At 38.8% G+C, this 13,709-nt stretch overlaps 1 protein-coding gene and 1 long non-coding RNA gene across 3 annotated transcripts; one reads left to right on the top strand and one right to left on the bottom strand.

Moving 5' to 3' along the window:
* The first annotated feature begins 394 nt into the window (after window positions 1-394).
* On the top strand, window positions 395-4,344 carry Rrp40 (exosome complex component Rrp40). Of its 2 annotated transcripts, none has more exons than XM_086990653.1 (5): window positions 395-443; window positions 1,538-1,739; window positions 2,251-2,408; window positions 2,828-3,040; window positions 4,060-4,344. In XM_086990653.1, exons 2-5 carry the CDS (start codon window positions 1,538-1,540, stop codon window positions 4,177-4,179), a joined length of 693 nt encoding a protein of 230 aa, XP_086846779.1. In that variant the 5' UTR covers window positions 395-443; the 3' UTR covers window positions 4,180-4,344. The 2 variants fall into 2 exon arrangements, with proteins under 2 accessions (XP_086846779.1, XP_022663664.1); XM_022807929.2 differs by lacking the exon at window positions 395-443 and adding an exon at window positions 456-1,141.
* Window positions 4,345-6,257: 1,913 nt separating this feature from the next.
* On the bottom strand, window positions 6,258-12,146 carry LOC147755224 (uncharacterized). Its single transcript, XR_015328794.1, has 2 exons — window positions 10,886-12,146; window positions 6,258-7,115 (listed from the first exon to the last, which is right to left on the bottom strand). It is a non-coding gene; the product is annotated as an uncharacterized LOC147755224 (long non-coding RNA).
* Between the last annotated feature and the right edge of the window lie 1,563 nt (window positions 12,147-13,709).

Below are 13,709 nucleotides of genomic sequence, written 5' to 3'. Positions count from 1 at the left end.
CACACGCACGCAGAAACACGTAAATGCCAATTGCCATCCACACAGTGGGATAATTATGTAGCAGCACTAGAATTACGAGTTTGCATCAGTCGACAACAAATTACTTAGCCAAACACGACCATTACTAACAGCTATACTACCATTCACCAACACCACAGCAGCAGCAGCAGCAGCAGCAGCAGCAGCAGAATCGGTCGCAGCCAGCTAACCAACAGCAATAGCCTCAACCTCAGCATCACCATCAGCAACAGCAACGGCAGCCCTTAGGGGAACAATGAACATTTGAAGGAATCTTCTTCGTCGTCATCGCCGCCGCCGCCTGCGAGTCGCTAAAATACACAATGGGAAATAGAGAACATGGGGGAGAGGGGGAAACCAGTTAGTAAATATTGAGGCGCCATCTTGATCTGGGCACCACTTCGCACGGGCGAGAAGCTTCAAATGTAAGCTAGTCTAGTTCGACATGGCAAAGCAACTTGTAGTAGGCAGGTGGAGGACAATAAGTAGTTGCTGTGACCCTTCGATGATTAGTACTATTGAATTCAATACAAGGAATTTTCTTTTTTTGATATTGTGGATAACTCTACCGTACACTCGCAGACTAATTTTCACAATACTTTCTACAAGAACTATGCAGTTTTTACTTCAATTTGTTGATTGTTCTTTCACCTAAGTATAGTGATTATGATGAACGATAAGAATTTACTGCTCTATCCTATGGAAAGGTAAAAATGAGTCATTAAAAATCTCCAATGGAAGAGGATTTAATATGCCCACACTAGAGAAAAGTGCGGATTTTTTTATCAAAACAGGTCCAATTGAAGCTGTTGTACTTCATTCTATTGGTCCACTACACTTTACGCTACTGTTCCTTTCAACTATTGTTATTCGAAGATCTGCCTTCTATGCCGGCCAGCGAATGAATTGTCTTGCTCAGAGGAATCGAACTGCATAGAATTTGCTTTATACCAACAGCAAAAAGGCGACACAAATCTATATAGAATTTTCTTTATACTCGAATTGTTTGCTACTTTATGGAATTACTTTTATTTAGTAACACTACTGATCACTTAGTATAGCTAAAGACCGGCAAGTTTAGTGTGTACGGTGGCAGTTCTACCGAATTAAACGAACTCAAAAGGTGAGAAATCTTTTTTCGTAGTGTTAGGATATCGTATTTATTAGACGTTATATATATGTTACTATAAACTTAACCAGAGAAAACGATGTCTTATAATCATTTTTTAATCAAGTTAACGGTGTTCGTGATGAAGGCAATGTGAATTTTAATTTTGAAATCCGACTAGAAAAAATCCAGTAACCCGAAGGGTACAATATATGTTAAATCACCCGCATACATTCACGATACATGAAAAACAATCTTTGTTTGTTAGAAAAAGGAAAAATTGATTTTTTCAAGATATTGGAAGTAGTAAGTGACGCCTCCAAAGAGTACTAACAAATGTTTTTGAATTTAATTTTCGTAAATCTATTCGGTGAGAAATACTCCGTACTGATGTAACGTTTGCTAATTCAGATGTCATCATCAACGGGACTAATTGCTAACCCAGGAGACGAAATTAAAGTAGATCAGACACATAGCTACGTCATCCTGGGCCCAGGACTTCTTCAGGATGGTCCCAAGCGAGTGGTAGCCACACGCGCCGGCATTTTACATTTCAAAAAGCCCCATACATACTGGCTAGAAAGTCATGTAAAAAAATATTGGCCTGCAAGAGGTATGCATTATTCTCTACTGTACCAAAGTACTTTTTTTCAGATAGCATCGGCTGATTTGAGAGCAGTATACATGTAAGGAACAAGTAGTTAGGTGGGTGGGCGTTTGGTAAATTTAAATTTTTTTCCCACCGTTTCGCCATGTTTCTATAGAGCGTTACGCCAAATGTACTGAGAGATTTTGCATTGTCCAATGCAACATAAATACACTCGGGAAAGACGACGCGACATTTTACGTCGCTATAGTACGTTACACAGTTGCGAAACGAGTTTATTGTTCTTTAGTACAAATAGTTTCATTTTTTGGGCTAGTTTGAGCTAAACTGGGTTAGAGGGGTGGCGCAGAGTCAACGCCGCGGTAACCATTTCGTTCCCAACCTTCGAATCCATGCAGCCGTGTATTTTCAGATGTTTCATTAACTATTATTACTATTATCAGTATTAATGTCCTTCGAGCAGTTTGGGATGGTTGAAGTGAAACTTTTTTGAGAGTTTTTGTTTGTTCTCGCTTAGGTGATTGCGTTATTGGTTGCATCCTCCAAAAGGTCGGCGACAACTTTCGTGTCAATATTTGGGGTCCCGAACCTGCAACATTATCGGCATTTGCATTTGAAGGAGCCACAAAAAGGAATAGACCGAATCTTAAACCAGGAGACCTCTTGTACTGTCAGGTGAAGTGGCCGAGCTTGGACGTTTAAGTATTCAAATTGTATAAAAATGAGCATTAACCCAGAACGAAGGATACAAAGCACTGGGAAACTATGTGAAAACCCATAAAATATTAGTGGACCCTTTATAACATGCCCGTCGATGATCACTTCGTAGATTTGTTTACGAAGATTCCATACACATTTGAAACCCCTCGGTACCAAAGCTAAATCGGAACGAATTTTGTTAACATCTCGGCTCTATTTATTTAAATATATGTAATATTATCGTTCTCCACTAATTTCAAGGGTGCACATACCTGTTAGCCGTAAATGCCATATTAAAAATTACTTAGCAAGTATGGGACCAGCAGTTTGGAAAATTATACTACTTTATTATATGTTGAGTAATTAGCTGACAGAATTTTATTTACCTACTTTAGATAATATCTGCACATACAGCAATGGAAGCTGAGGTGGTTTGCGTTAACTCATATGGTCGCAGAGGGTCGTTAGGTGTTCTTGAATCAGATACTTCGACACTCATTACTCTTCCACTCGAAGTGATTCATATGCTTTTGTCTAAGGAATGCCCACTGCTAACGACGCTTGGAAAGAAAATACAGTACGAATTAGCTATTGGACAGAACGGAAAGGTAAATTAACTGTTAATTAAGAAATTCTAGTCTCGTATTTACTGGGCCTATTATTCTGGTACAGCGTATATAAACGTAGCTATTTACTATTGCTGTCTGATCTCGTTAAAGTTTGTCGTCCTATCAACGTATCATTAGTTAGACATGTAAGTAACGGTATTCATATTGGCGTTTAAGGCGAAGATCGAAGAACAATCAATTAAAGTGAAACTATGAAGAGTATTATTTGATGATGCCCTTAGGGGCGCAGCTCACCATTGCCTTGAAAAAAATGAAGCGTCGTTTTGCTTGGCTCTGCTCGTCGTTTCAAAAGCTTTATAGAAGCCATGTTATGCGCCTCGTTGCACGATACTGTTTGTTCCCATTAATTTTCGTAATGGACACTGGACTCGATATTTAAACTCTTAGATGCCGACTGAAAGACTTCACACTTTTCAAGTGGACTTTTTAGAAATGTATAGGCTATTTTTTAGTCGAGAATGTATTGAGTATGGAGTACCCGATATACATACCATTACAAAGCAAATACATTATATCATTCATAGTCTTCGAGGTATCTATAGCCTAGAAGTTCGAAGGTTATCATATTAATTGTGTTCTGAACCGCAAAAGCAATGTGAAATGAAACGCGAAAAAAAAAGTTCGCATCATTAAGCCTTTGGTGTTCGTCTGACACATGAACAAAATGGTACTTCTAGAATGGTACTTCAATCAGTTTGTCACAAATTTTTCAGCGACTGGAGAAATATTTTCATCTAAAGAAATTATTTGTATAAATTAGGAAACAGAAGTAATAACCTAGTAATAGTTATAATAATTTTAATAATATATTCAAGTACAATTTGCGGTAGCAAACACTTGGGCTGCTTTGTAGCACAGCCTGTAATATATGTTCACAAGGATATAAGGCAGAGTTCCACCATATTACTTGCGAAATTCGTCTAATATTATTATAATTATCCTAACAACTCCTAAAAATACTCTACTAAAAGGTCTTAAATCGATTCCTGTTATTTCAGGTATGGGTGAACGGTAGTACCATTGAGAAGACGATGCAAATCTGCACAGCCCTAAAGGCTTGTACAAAACTAAGTATTGCGCAAATTCGTGACATGTGCCAAAGAATAGCTGGAAGTTGAGGTGGTGCTGCTGCCATAATTGGTATATGAAAACAAGAATAGTCGTTGAACTAATCATAATTGAAACACTCGTAATTGACTAGCATGTGAAAGGAAAAAAAAGTGTCACTGTTGTACTTATCTGTACATACTCGTTGTGAATAAAGTTACCTCAAGCCACTGGTACGAGGGTGTTCATATTTAATATTTCCAAATGTAATTAGCAGTGATTCATAGTCACAGACACGGTACCCATAACCCAATTCCTCTGTTTTTGCTATAAGTGCGATAATCTTCGTGTACGAGCTAGTTCATATTGCTAACCAGCTAGCTTCGTACCATGTACATTTTTAAGAAGCTGTGATGCAAGCTACCGGTACTTGTTTTTTCCTTTGTCACGGAATTTATTTAACGTAGATGATAGTATAAGGAACCAGACCTATAGGACAAGGAGCCTTTCGCTAATATCTGTGTTCTTGCAAAAGCTATGGGCACAGCTTATTAGCATGACGCTATAATCGTCCTGAATCATGACTCTTTTTATCTCAGATTTGTTTAGGTCTACAATCAACAGTATCCGAATCAGGCCAAAATCGTCATCGTTAAGTCCAAGGGTAGAAATGCGGAAATGTACAACTATTTGTGATATTCTAATTAGGCTTCTGTTGAAAATCAGTAATAATCATTCCAGAGTATTAATGTATTATACATTATACTAGCATCCTGACGTTTGTGCAGCCAAGGATAACGTTGGGAGCATGTAAACTCGTTTCACAACATACATATCATTGTTCGATATTAGCTGATGTATTTGGCAAATCATGCTTGCGGAAAACAATGACTGGCGTTATTGCTGCGTAAGATGCACCTGTACATTTGGATATCTGATATTATTTATTACTGATTCCAGTGTCTGCTAGCCAAAATTTAATGTGAGTGCCATTTTATAAATTTCGTTTAAAAGCGCTTATGCGTGATCTTAATGATCTCCGGTGACTGTAGACTGTGGTCAAAATTGCAAGTAATTTATTGGTACCATTGAGTGTCGAAAAGCATTAAAATGGTGGTTTTTACACCATGTTAGAACAAACCATCGGTGTCTTACTCGAATATAGAGTGTAATTATAACACGTTTGCCAGACCAGTTCCTTGGTTTCAGCCCATTATGAGATGCAATATGATTTCATCAGATTGCAGCTTTATATTCGACAAGCGGTCTGATACCGCCTAATAAAAGGCGGAGTTTTTATTGAACGCCCTTTTTAAAGACACCAGTAATCTAACACAACCTAGGAGCAACCACCTACTTCATAATAGAAAGCATTAATTGTTATATCACGGATATGTTTCAAGGTGCATTGCTGTCTGTGGTTAGATGACGTCAAAGCATAAGCTTTTAGTCGTTATTCTTTAAAAGTATAAACGATGACACCTTCGCTTTATATCCAAGAGCCCCTGATTCCAAATATACATGAAAAAAATACTAGTAGTAAGCGCTATCAACGGAAAGCCGTTGCCCCCTTTCCCTGAATATAGCGATACGCCTCTCCAACATCGAGCCTGCATCGATGACCTCGTATAGCATAAGGAGGCATATAAGCTACCGAGGGCACTGAGCCTGCATATATCGATATATTTCCCATCATTATACGTCTCTATTCGTTGAGGATTTCCAACGTCACTCTGAGCAAAAACACCCTCCTACCTAGAATGCATCCGACAACAAGAGAGACGAACGTCTTAGGTTGACCAAAGGCTCTTTTTTACGAAACATGCAAAGAGTCACATAGAAAAAACCGATATGTGGTAATCCGCCGTGCAGCGCATGGCTTGTACGCTAATGAGTCGTACAATTAGTCTATGTTCGCTCCGGAAGCCTCTGTGACAACATCACGCGAGCTCAGGTCCAAAAACGTCTTCTCTTAATAACGTGACACACAGAAGAATGGCGCAGCCGTATCGTTTTTGCTGTATTTTATTGTTTACAAAAGTGATAAACAATTACGTGAGAGCCTAAGCACTGAAGCTGTAGCAGGTGTAGTAGAACAGCTAATGCTAATTAAAGGAGCTTAAGAAAACTGAAATGACAAAAGGACAGAGACTATGAAAACATACGAAACGTTTATTTAAATAAAACAAATTCGATTTTTTTCATTCGTACGGCCCAATCTGCATGGATTTGTGCTCCTTCCTAACAGCAGGATCACCAGTTCGACTGTAGCCCAACAGATCTACGGTACGGCATGATAGCCAGTCAAGCAACACATCCGTTGGTCTACATCGTACCATAATTCTGTTGTTTATAATCCTCTCGTACATTGTCTCTATTTTTTGCTAACGCTTATAAATGTCCACATGGCTTTTGTTTGTTCGTGCGTGCTTGCTTGCTTGCTATGGCAACATACTCAATGAAATGCGGGTTAAGCATCCAGATTACGTCGCCCTTAACTTGAACTGTGCAATATCTATAATATATATATTGGTATAAACCACATGCGTTCACCACGACTTGAAACAGAAGTGTGTCTAGACGAGAATTTACAAGTTCCGGGTATCTTGTTGTGTTGTCGTCATTAATAATTATAGTAATGATATAAATTAATCTAATTTCTCAGTAAACGTGTGCAAAATAGTATTTTAAATAGTAGTAGCGATTGTTTGTTTAATCACACTTGCTATATATATATATATATGCTGTTGATGGTCGTCAAAGTTGTATTGAATATAGTAGTAAAAAGAAAGATTAAGATTAGGGTGTGCATTTTGTTGAACTTTCGTTAGCAACGAGTATTCTAAGTTGAAGAAAGCCTCGGCTCATACATATATGTATACTAGTAGTGCGTTAAAATTGGAGAAAACTTTGGCGAGCTGTTTGTCGCAACGGGCATGCGTTCATTAATAAAAGCCGGTCGTTTTCAGAATCTGAGCGAAGATCACCGATTATTTTATTTTTATACCTGCAAGAAAAACAAAACCTCATCAATATTAAAAATTTCATATTTTGTCTAAAATCGATATGGTTGCAGGTTATACCCAGTTTTCATGTGGCCCTCAAAATGTCTAAAAAAATTCTCATGAAGCAGATCGAAAAATCCTCTATGGGGTTTAAATTTAAGAGCTTTAAAGTTCATCGAAATAGCTAATAGCAAGCTTCTGATGCGGAAATAAGGGTCGTTTTAAAAAGGAGAATATCAGCTAATAATTGGGCTGTAGGTATGAGCTCGAACGGTTTACCTTTTTACACCACCTGAATCTCTTGGGCGTCCTTGCATTCGCAGGATATTTGGTCTGCTATCAGGCCAAAAATTAATTACGTTTTTTATATCTTTTTTTTTCTGTATAATCTATTTAAGCGACACCTCAGCCTGTTTACACCAACTAACATTGCTTGTCACACGGCTACTTTTTAAAAACTATCGTTGGATTAAGGAAGGAAAATTTTAGAATGACTAGTAAAAGGTTCACGTCCTGAAATGAAGCCGTAATTGCAGTAGATGATGGTTATATGAAATAAATATATCATAGTCAGGGAAGACGCTCTTAGCATACGCGAAAATGTTGTCGGAACATTTGTTTTTGTTATCATAGAGCCTTTTAAGCAAAGCATAAGAAAAATACTCAATTTAGATGCGTCACCCTATATCTGCATATGTATGTATATATGATTTCTGTAAAAAAAAACTTCTTTGTATTTTGCAATTTTGTTCCGGCAAAGGCACAGATGCTGCTCAGGCCCATACAAAATTGTCCTGTTTATGGTCAAGATGCGGAGAAACGAAAGTTAGCTCTGTCGTTCTCATTCTGGAAATTTCGATGTGAAAAGTGCTCGACCTAGTGGCGGACCAATACCGGAAGAAGTTGATTTCGGTTAAGCAATACCGCAGCGTGAGTAGCCATTACATTGCTAAGGAACTCAACATTCACCATAAAACAGTTTCGCCCATGAGAGAAAAGCTCCACGTTTGGGTGCGATACGAATTGGTACAAAAAAAAGTGCCACAGAAACGCCACAGAGTAGGGCTATTTGTATCGTAGCAGTTGATCATGAGCGATGAAAAACGGACCTTATACGACAGTAACATGCATATGGAAAAAATCTTCCATAATCCGTGATGAAGCTTGAACTCACGTCGAAGAGGTAAAAATCTATGTGTTCAGTGGGATTGGAACGGAATCGTGAATTATGAACTGCTGCCTTCCGACAAAATCATCGGTCCAGATTTTTACTGCTAACACCAAATTCGTTTACAGCAATCCAGTAAATAAAAAAAAAGAAAAAAAACCAACCGGCACGAGTGACAGAAACAGTGTCGTTCTCTACCATGACAATGCTAAACAACATAAACGTTAAGGTACTCTACGAAAATTCATCACGTCAATAGGAAACTTTAATCTATCCGCTGTATAGCCTGGACCTTGCACCATCAGGCTATCAGCTGTTTTGATTTTCGCAGAACTTTCACCAATCATCATGTATCAACGGCTTTCGAGCTGCGAAGCATACTGTGGTCGCATATCTACAGGTTTAGCTATGTGCGTGGTGCTCCTTCTATGTTGTTTGCAGTCGGATATTACGAGTGCATAAACTTCATGGATATATCATATTGATCATTCAAATAAAGATGATGCCGATGGGCTGCTCTATCAGCGAGAGCAACATATATCAAACATGCTTCATGCACTGCCTCTCCTTCATCCAGCGTCTTACGAGGATTGAGATGCATCCCAGAAATGATTGCTTTTGGAAATCAGACACTTACCGCTTACATACCAAAAATGTATATCATATTTTCCAACATTAACTTCGTAAGATCAATGTTAGAGGCTGGGATTTTGGTTCCGCGCTGGTGAGCTAGTGTCAGTCGTAAATAATCATTGCAACTACATAGTTTGTGCGCTAAAAAAGGATTATTGAATGATCGTTATAAAAGTATTGTTTTCATTGTTATACCGATAGCAAATGCAACCTTGATTTCATTACGCTACAAATGTTTGTGCTAAAAAGCGTCAAAGCGCCAGTGTCCCTTAAGTAGACTATAAGATACTGACTACGATACTATAAGAAAGCTTTTGATGTCTAATAACAAATATTTTTATATTATTTTAAAAAATCAAATTACAATATTGGGGATAAAAGAACGAAAAATATCGCCCGAGAATAGAAGAGCCCTGTAAACAACTCACGTTTGTAGCCACTCGCTGAACATAGCCAATACGTTTTGCGGGGGTCGTAGAGAGGCAAAGTAAAGCATCGGATTGACTTATGATATTTTCGTTTCAAGAAAACTTCATAAGTACAACATACGTATGCACAGCTACTGAGTATTTAATTAGGATTGCCTTAAAGCATTTGGCCATGCTGTAGGGGTTACGCTGGTTAGGTGCTTACACACCTAATAAACGCTATTTGACATAATAAGAGGTAACTGTGAAAAATTCATTTGCACTTACAAACCTAAGCATTGCAAAAGCGTTAAAAAAAAACAAGGAGAACCTGGTATCCATACGGTGCATTACTCCTTACCTATTAGTATCATTATTTTAGTATTAAATAATAGGCAGTCCCATCTCTAGGCGTATGGAAGATTAGATACAATACATCAAAGCGAAAAACGGTACCTTATGTACTCAAACACGCTCAAAATCGCCAGCCAATCCTTCGTAAAAGAGAATTGAAAAGATCATCATGAAATCTAATTGACCATTGTTTTAAGGCTTAAAATGAACATTTTGTAGCGAGTAATAAGCAAGGAAGTTAGATTGCTATAGCGGACGTAGTAAAAATTGACGATCCTCTTACTATTGCCAAACGGTGCGTTTAGTAGGAGATTGCAGATTTGTATATATCCATTCAATTAGCTTGGTCATCTTTCTGGCGAGTGTTATGATAGATAGATTAATACAATATATTTATTACCTCATTAGTTATTTTGTTTTTCTATAATTATGCAGTCGTAAGCCTTGAAATAGCATCGGTAAAATTTCCGTAGAGCTACATCGCACGGTGACGCATATCGGTTTTATAGCAGATTATAGTTTAGATAGGACATACGCTAGGAAAGCTTTCCTTTCCTTTTCCCTTAGTCAAACAAAGGATTGTATTTGCTAGATTCAATATTTCAAGATTAGTCTACAGACGCTGTACAGTTGCTCTTCGCATCTCACGATGTGTCTCATCCTACTCTGATAGACACCTTGCGTTTTCTCGTGCTGCGGTTTCAGCATTCGTTCCCGTTAATCGCGCCGGTGTTTGCGTGGCACTGATGCAGCCGAAAAATGTTTCTTCTAAGCGTGAGATTTTGTTTTTACATAATTGCACTTAATACTCTAAACGAAATGATAACCAGTCCGATCACCTAATCTAGGGTCCGACTTCTGCGTTTTGGCAGTTCTAGGGATCACTCAGTAGATACTTTAAACAGAACTTTAAAGTTACGCGTTTCATTTGAACGCAGTAGAAACACAAGTCCTTTCATTACGCGGCTATCAGGTATAGACGTTGAAATCTGCACTGACTTGGATTGATTAGATGCATACAGAGGAACGTATCTCTTAGCGTAGTCTATAGCCACCGTACGCTAATATGACGTTATCATTGTGTTTTATGATAGCACGTTCGTACGTGCTATCTTTATAGTCACAAAGTCAATTAAATCGGTTACGTCTATTAGACAGACGAGATTTCGTACGCTTACTTTTGCCTACACACAAACAAAATGATTCTTACCTCGGTAAACACGGCAATAACGCGTCCTACTTGTCTTGAGCCACTTCCTTTCTCGCCTGCACATATCAAGAATCGTCTTTTTGTTTTGTTTATATTCTTCATGAATTTAGTGAAACCGTAGGAGACAGAAAACTGAGTCGCAAGAGATTTGTTAGGGATAGTTGTAGTCACCCTGTATTAATTTTAATGGTGCTTAATTAATCAAAGGTTAGCCTAATAGTTAGTTCCGTGTCATTTAATTTAGCTGCAATGCTTGTTTTATCTAGCAAAGGACTACATTTAATTCAATTAGAATACTAGCGGAAGTCAACAAAACCGCTGCACACACATAAGATTTTCATATTATAAATTATATTCATTTATACAGGCACTTCCAGAACCGACGGAAAGTTAAGGGCGCCCGATCAACGAGTATAACATTGTCCACTGACTCTTTCTTCATGATGAGCCTTCAACCTGTTTCGCTGCTGATGTCGCAGTAGAATTTATTGGTCAAACTATTTCCTTCACCGGCTGTTCATGCAAGCTAGGACCGGACCTGCTTTTTCTATCGTATTTCTATCGGCTCCTGGTAGTGCGCTTTCGTCTTTTTTTTTTTTTTTTTTTGATGGCCGACGACGAAAGCGTGTGCCGCTGACAAACTGTTTGGAAGAAAGAGTTCGCATATCAGGCCGTTTCCTATTCGAACAGAAGTTGCAGCGGTGACTATCAGATGACAAATGGGATCTTTCCTTAATTTTCTTTTTCATCTGTTTTCTGGTAAACGGTAGCAAACGATGAAAAAGCGATCCCCTATTTCAGTTTCAGGCATTTCGTTACCAGTACCACTGTGCCGTTGTGAGTATTCGGTGGATCGATTTGAATCATGAAGCGACGTTGCAAATTGTCGGACAGCCGTTTCAGTTAGCAGAGCTTCCCGATCAATTTACCGCCTCCCTCTCAAATGAACAGAACGAATCCGTTGGAAATAGGCGCCGTCTATGCTGCTTGTTTCGACTGTCATCGGAAAGTCAGCCGGACTGATCGGACCGACACAGAGTGGTCCATCGTGATGCCATGAAACATCGAGGAGCTGCCGATTGGACCGAATAAGAGGCCCGACCCACGGCGGGCCACATCTACAGCATGCAATAATAGGGGTGCAATCGTTGCTTTTACTCCTCTTGCGTCTTTACGACCACGACGACGACGACTTATATTACCCTGCTCTGCCCTGCTTTTCGTCCACATCGTTCGTCTGTCCATAATCCATATTACTTTGTCATCGGCGAGCTTCGCGCTCATCGACTCTCTCCCATTTTTGCCACCGGCCGCTTTGTAAAATGATTTCGAGTGATATTTCCGGGACACTAGTAAGCGGCGTTTACATCTTCGATAAATACATACGACGTAATTTTCGTGTCCAGTTGACTTAAGCTAATACGACGCGCGAGTACCTACCCATAGACATCGAGACATTATTTGCAGGAAGTAAGAAAGGAAGCATAATTTGATGCTTTACATGAAACGGTTTCCGTTACAGGGATGTGGGAAGGGCAAGTATTGTTTGCTGTCACGAGGCGCCAACTGCGTATCTGTTATATATTGAAACAACTTGATGCAGGGGCTATTATAGTTATGCTCCTCTCTGTCAGTCCAGAGAGAGAGAGCGAGAGCGAGAGTGAAGGGGAGCGAGCGAGAAACAGATCATGGCTCTGCTTCAAGCAGGCTAGCCCCACCAGCACCGTTCCCAAACCTTACTGCGATGTCTAAGCACTAATTCGAAATCTGGCGCTAATTACAGATATCAATAGAGTATAGTCAATTATTTGTAATGTTTACAAACCTGTCTCAGTAGCTTTGAAATGATTTAATAAATCATTCATTTGGCTTTAACAACTCAAGCTCCAGTTAATAAAAACACCTAATAATAATTCACTAATGCTTTGTCCCGGCCAACGCATCTGCTTTTTAGCAATTGCGCAACGATTTATTGATCACTGACGCGCCTCGTAAGAGACCATAACGATATTTCACCAGCATTCCAGCCATCATCTGCATTTTAATCTATAAAAAAAATATCGATAAATATATGCAGATTCGACAATCTATCCAACTTGTACGAAATTTAAATCTTTAAGGAAATAATCGAGTAAGCATCTTTGGCAAAGCAAAGATTATGGCTTAACTAGCTGGTAAATCGTATTTGTGAAGGACCTTCGATGGGAATATATATCTATCTAAGTTCTTTAAGCTAGACTAGTTTTCATTCGTTACCCGGCTTGTACAGAACCTTGAAATTTGGGCATTTTTTTCATTTTGCCTTTCGCTGCATGTATGCTGTCCATCTCTTAAGCTCGACTTTTAACTTTTTGTAAATTGTAGATGGACGATACAAAGCTATTCAATTTGAGTACTTCCGAAAACTGTGGAAAACGTTATACTCCTGCCATGTCTACTCGGGCAAAATTCATATCTAGTAAAACAATTTTTATTCAATTGTACTGAAAGTTTACGGTAATGAACAAGCGGCTTTATTACCTAGATAATCTGAACACTAGATTAAAACGGCCTTGGATTGCGTTCCGACCTCGGATGATTTGCGGCAAATGTGCGGAACGTTTCTCTAATTTAAAGGCGGTGTCATGCCATGTTCAGGCTAAATGTACAACGCTGGTAATTACACGAATGAAAAGTGTTAAAATAGCATGTTCAATGACTCGACGCTAAGTTCCGTCGCAGAATTCGAACACATACGTCTGGCCTTCATTTGGAAAAATAAAAGTTGTTATTTTCTTACTGAGGATACAAATTGTCGGACCCGACTTTGATACTTTATTGCAAA

The sequence above is a fragment of the Varroa destructor genome, unplaced genomic scaffold (assembly GCF_002443255.2).
Source record: "Varroa destructor unplaced genomic scaffold, Vdes_3.0 BEIS01000005.1, whole genome shotgun sequence".
In the NCBI taxonomy this organism is placed as follows: Eukaryota; Metazoa; Arthropoda; class Arachnida; order Mesostigmata; family Varroidae; genus Varroa; species Varroa destructor.
This window is presented reverse-complemented; position numbering and strand designations above follow the sequence as displayed.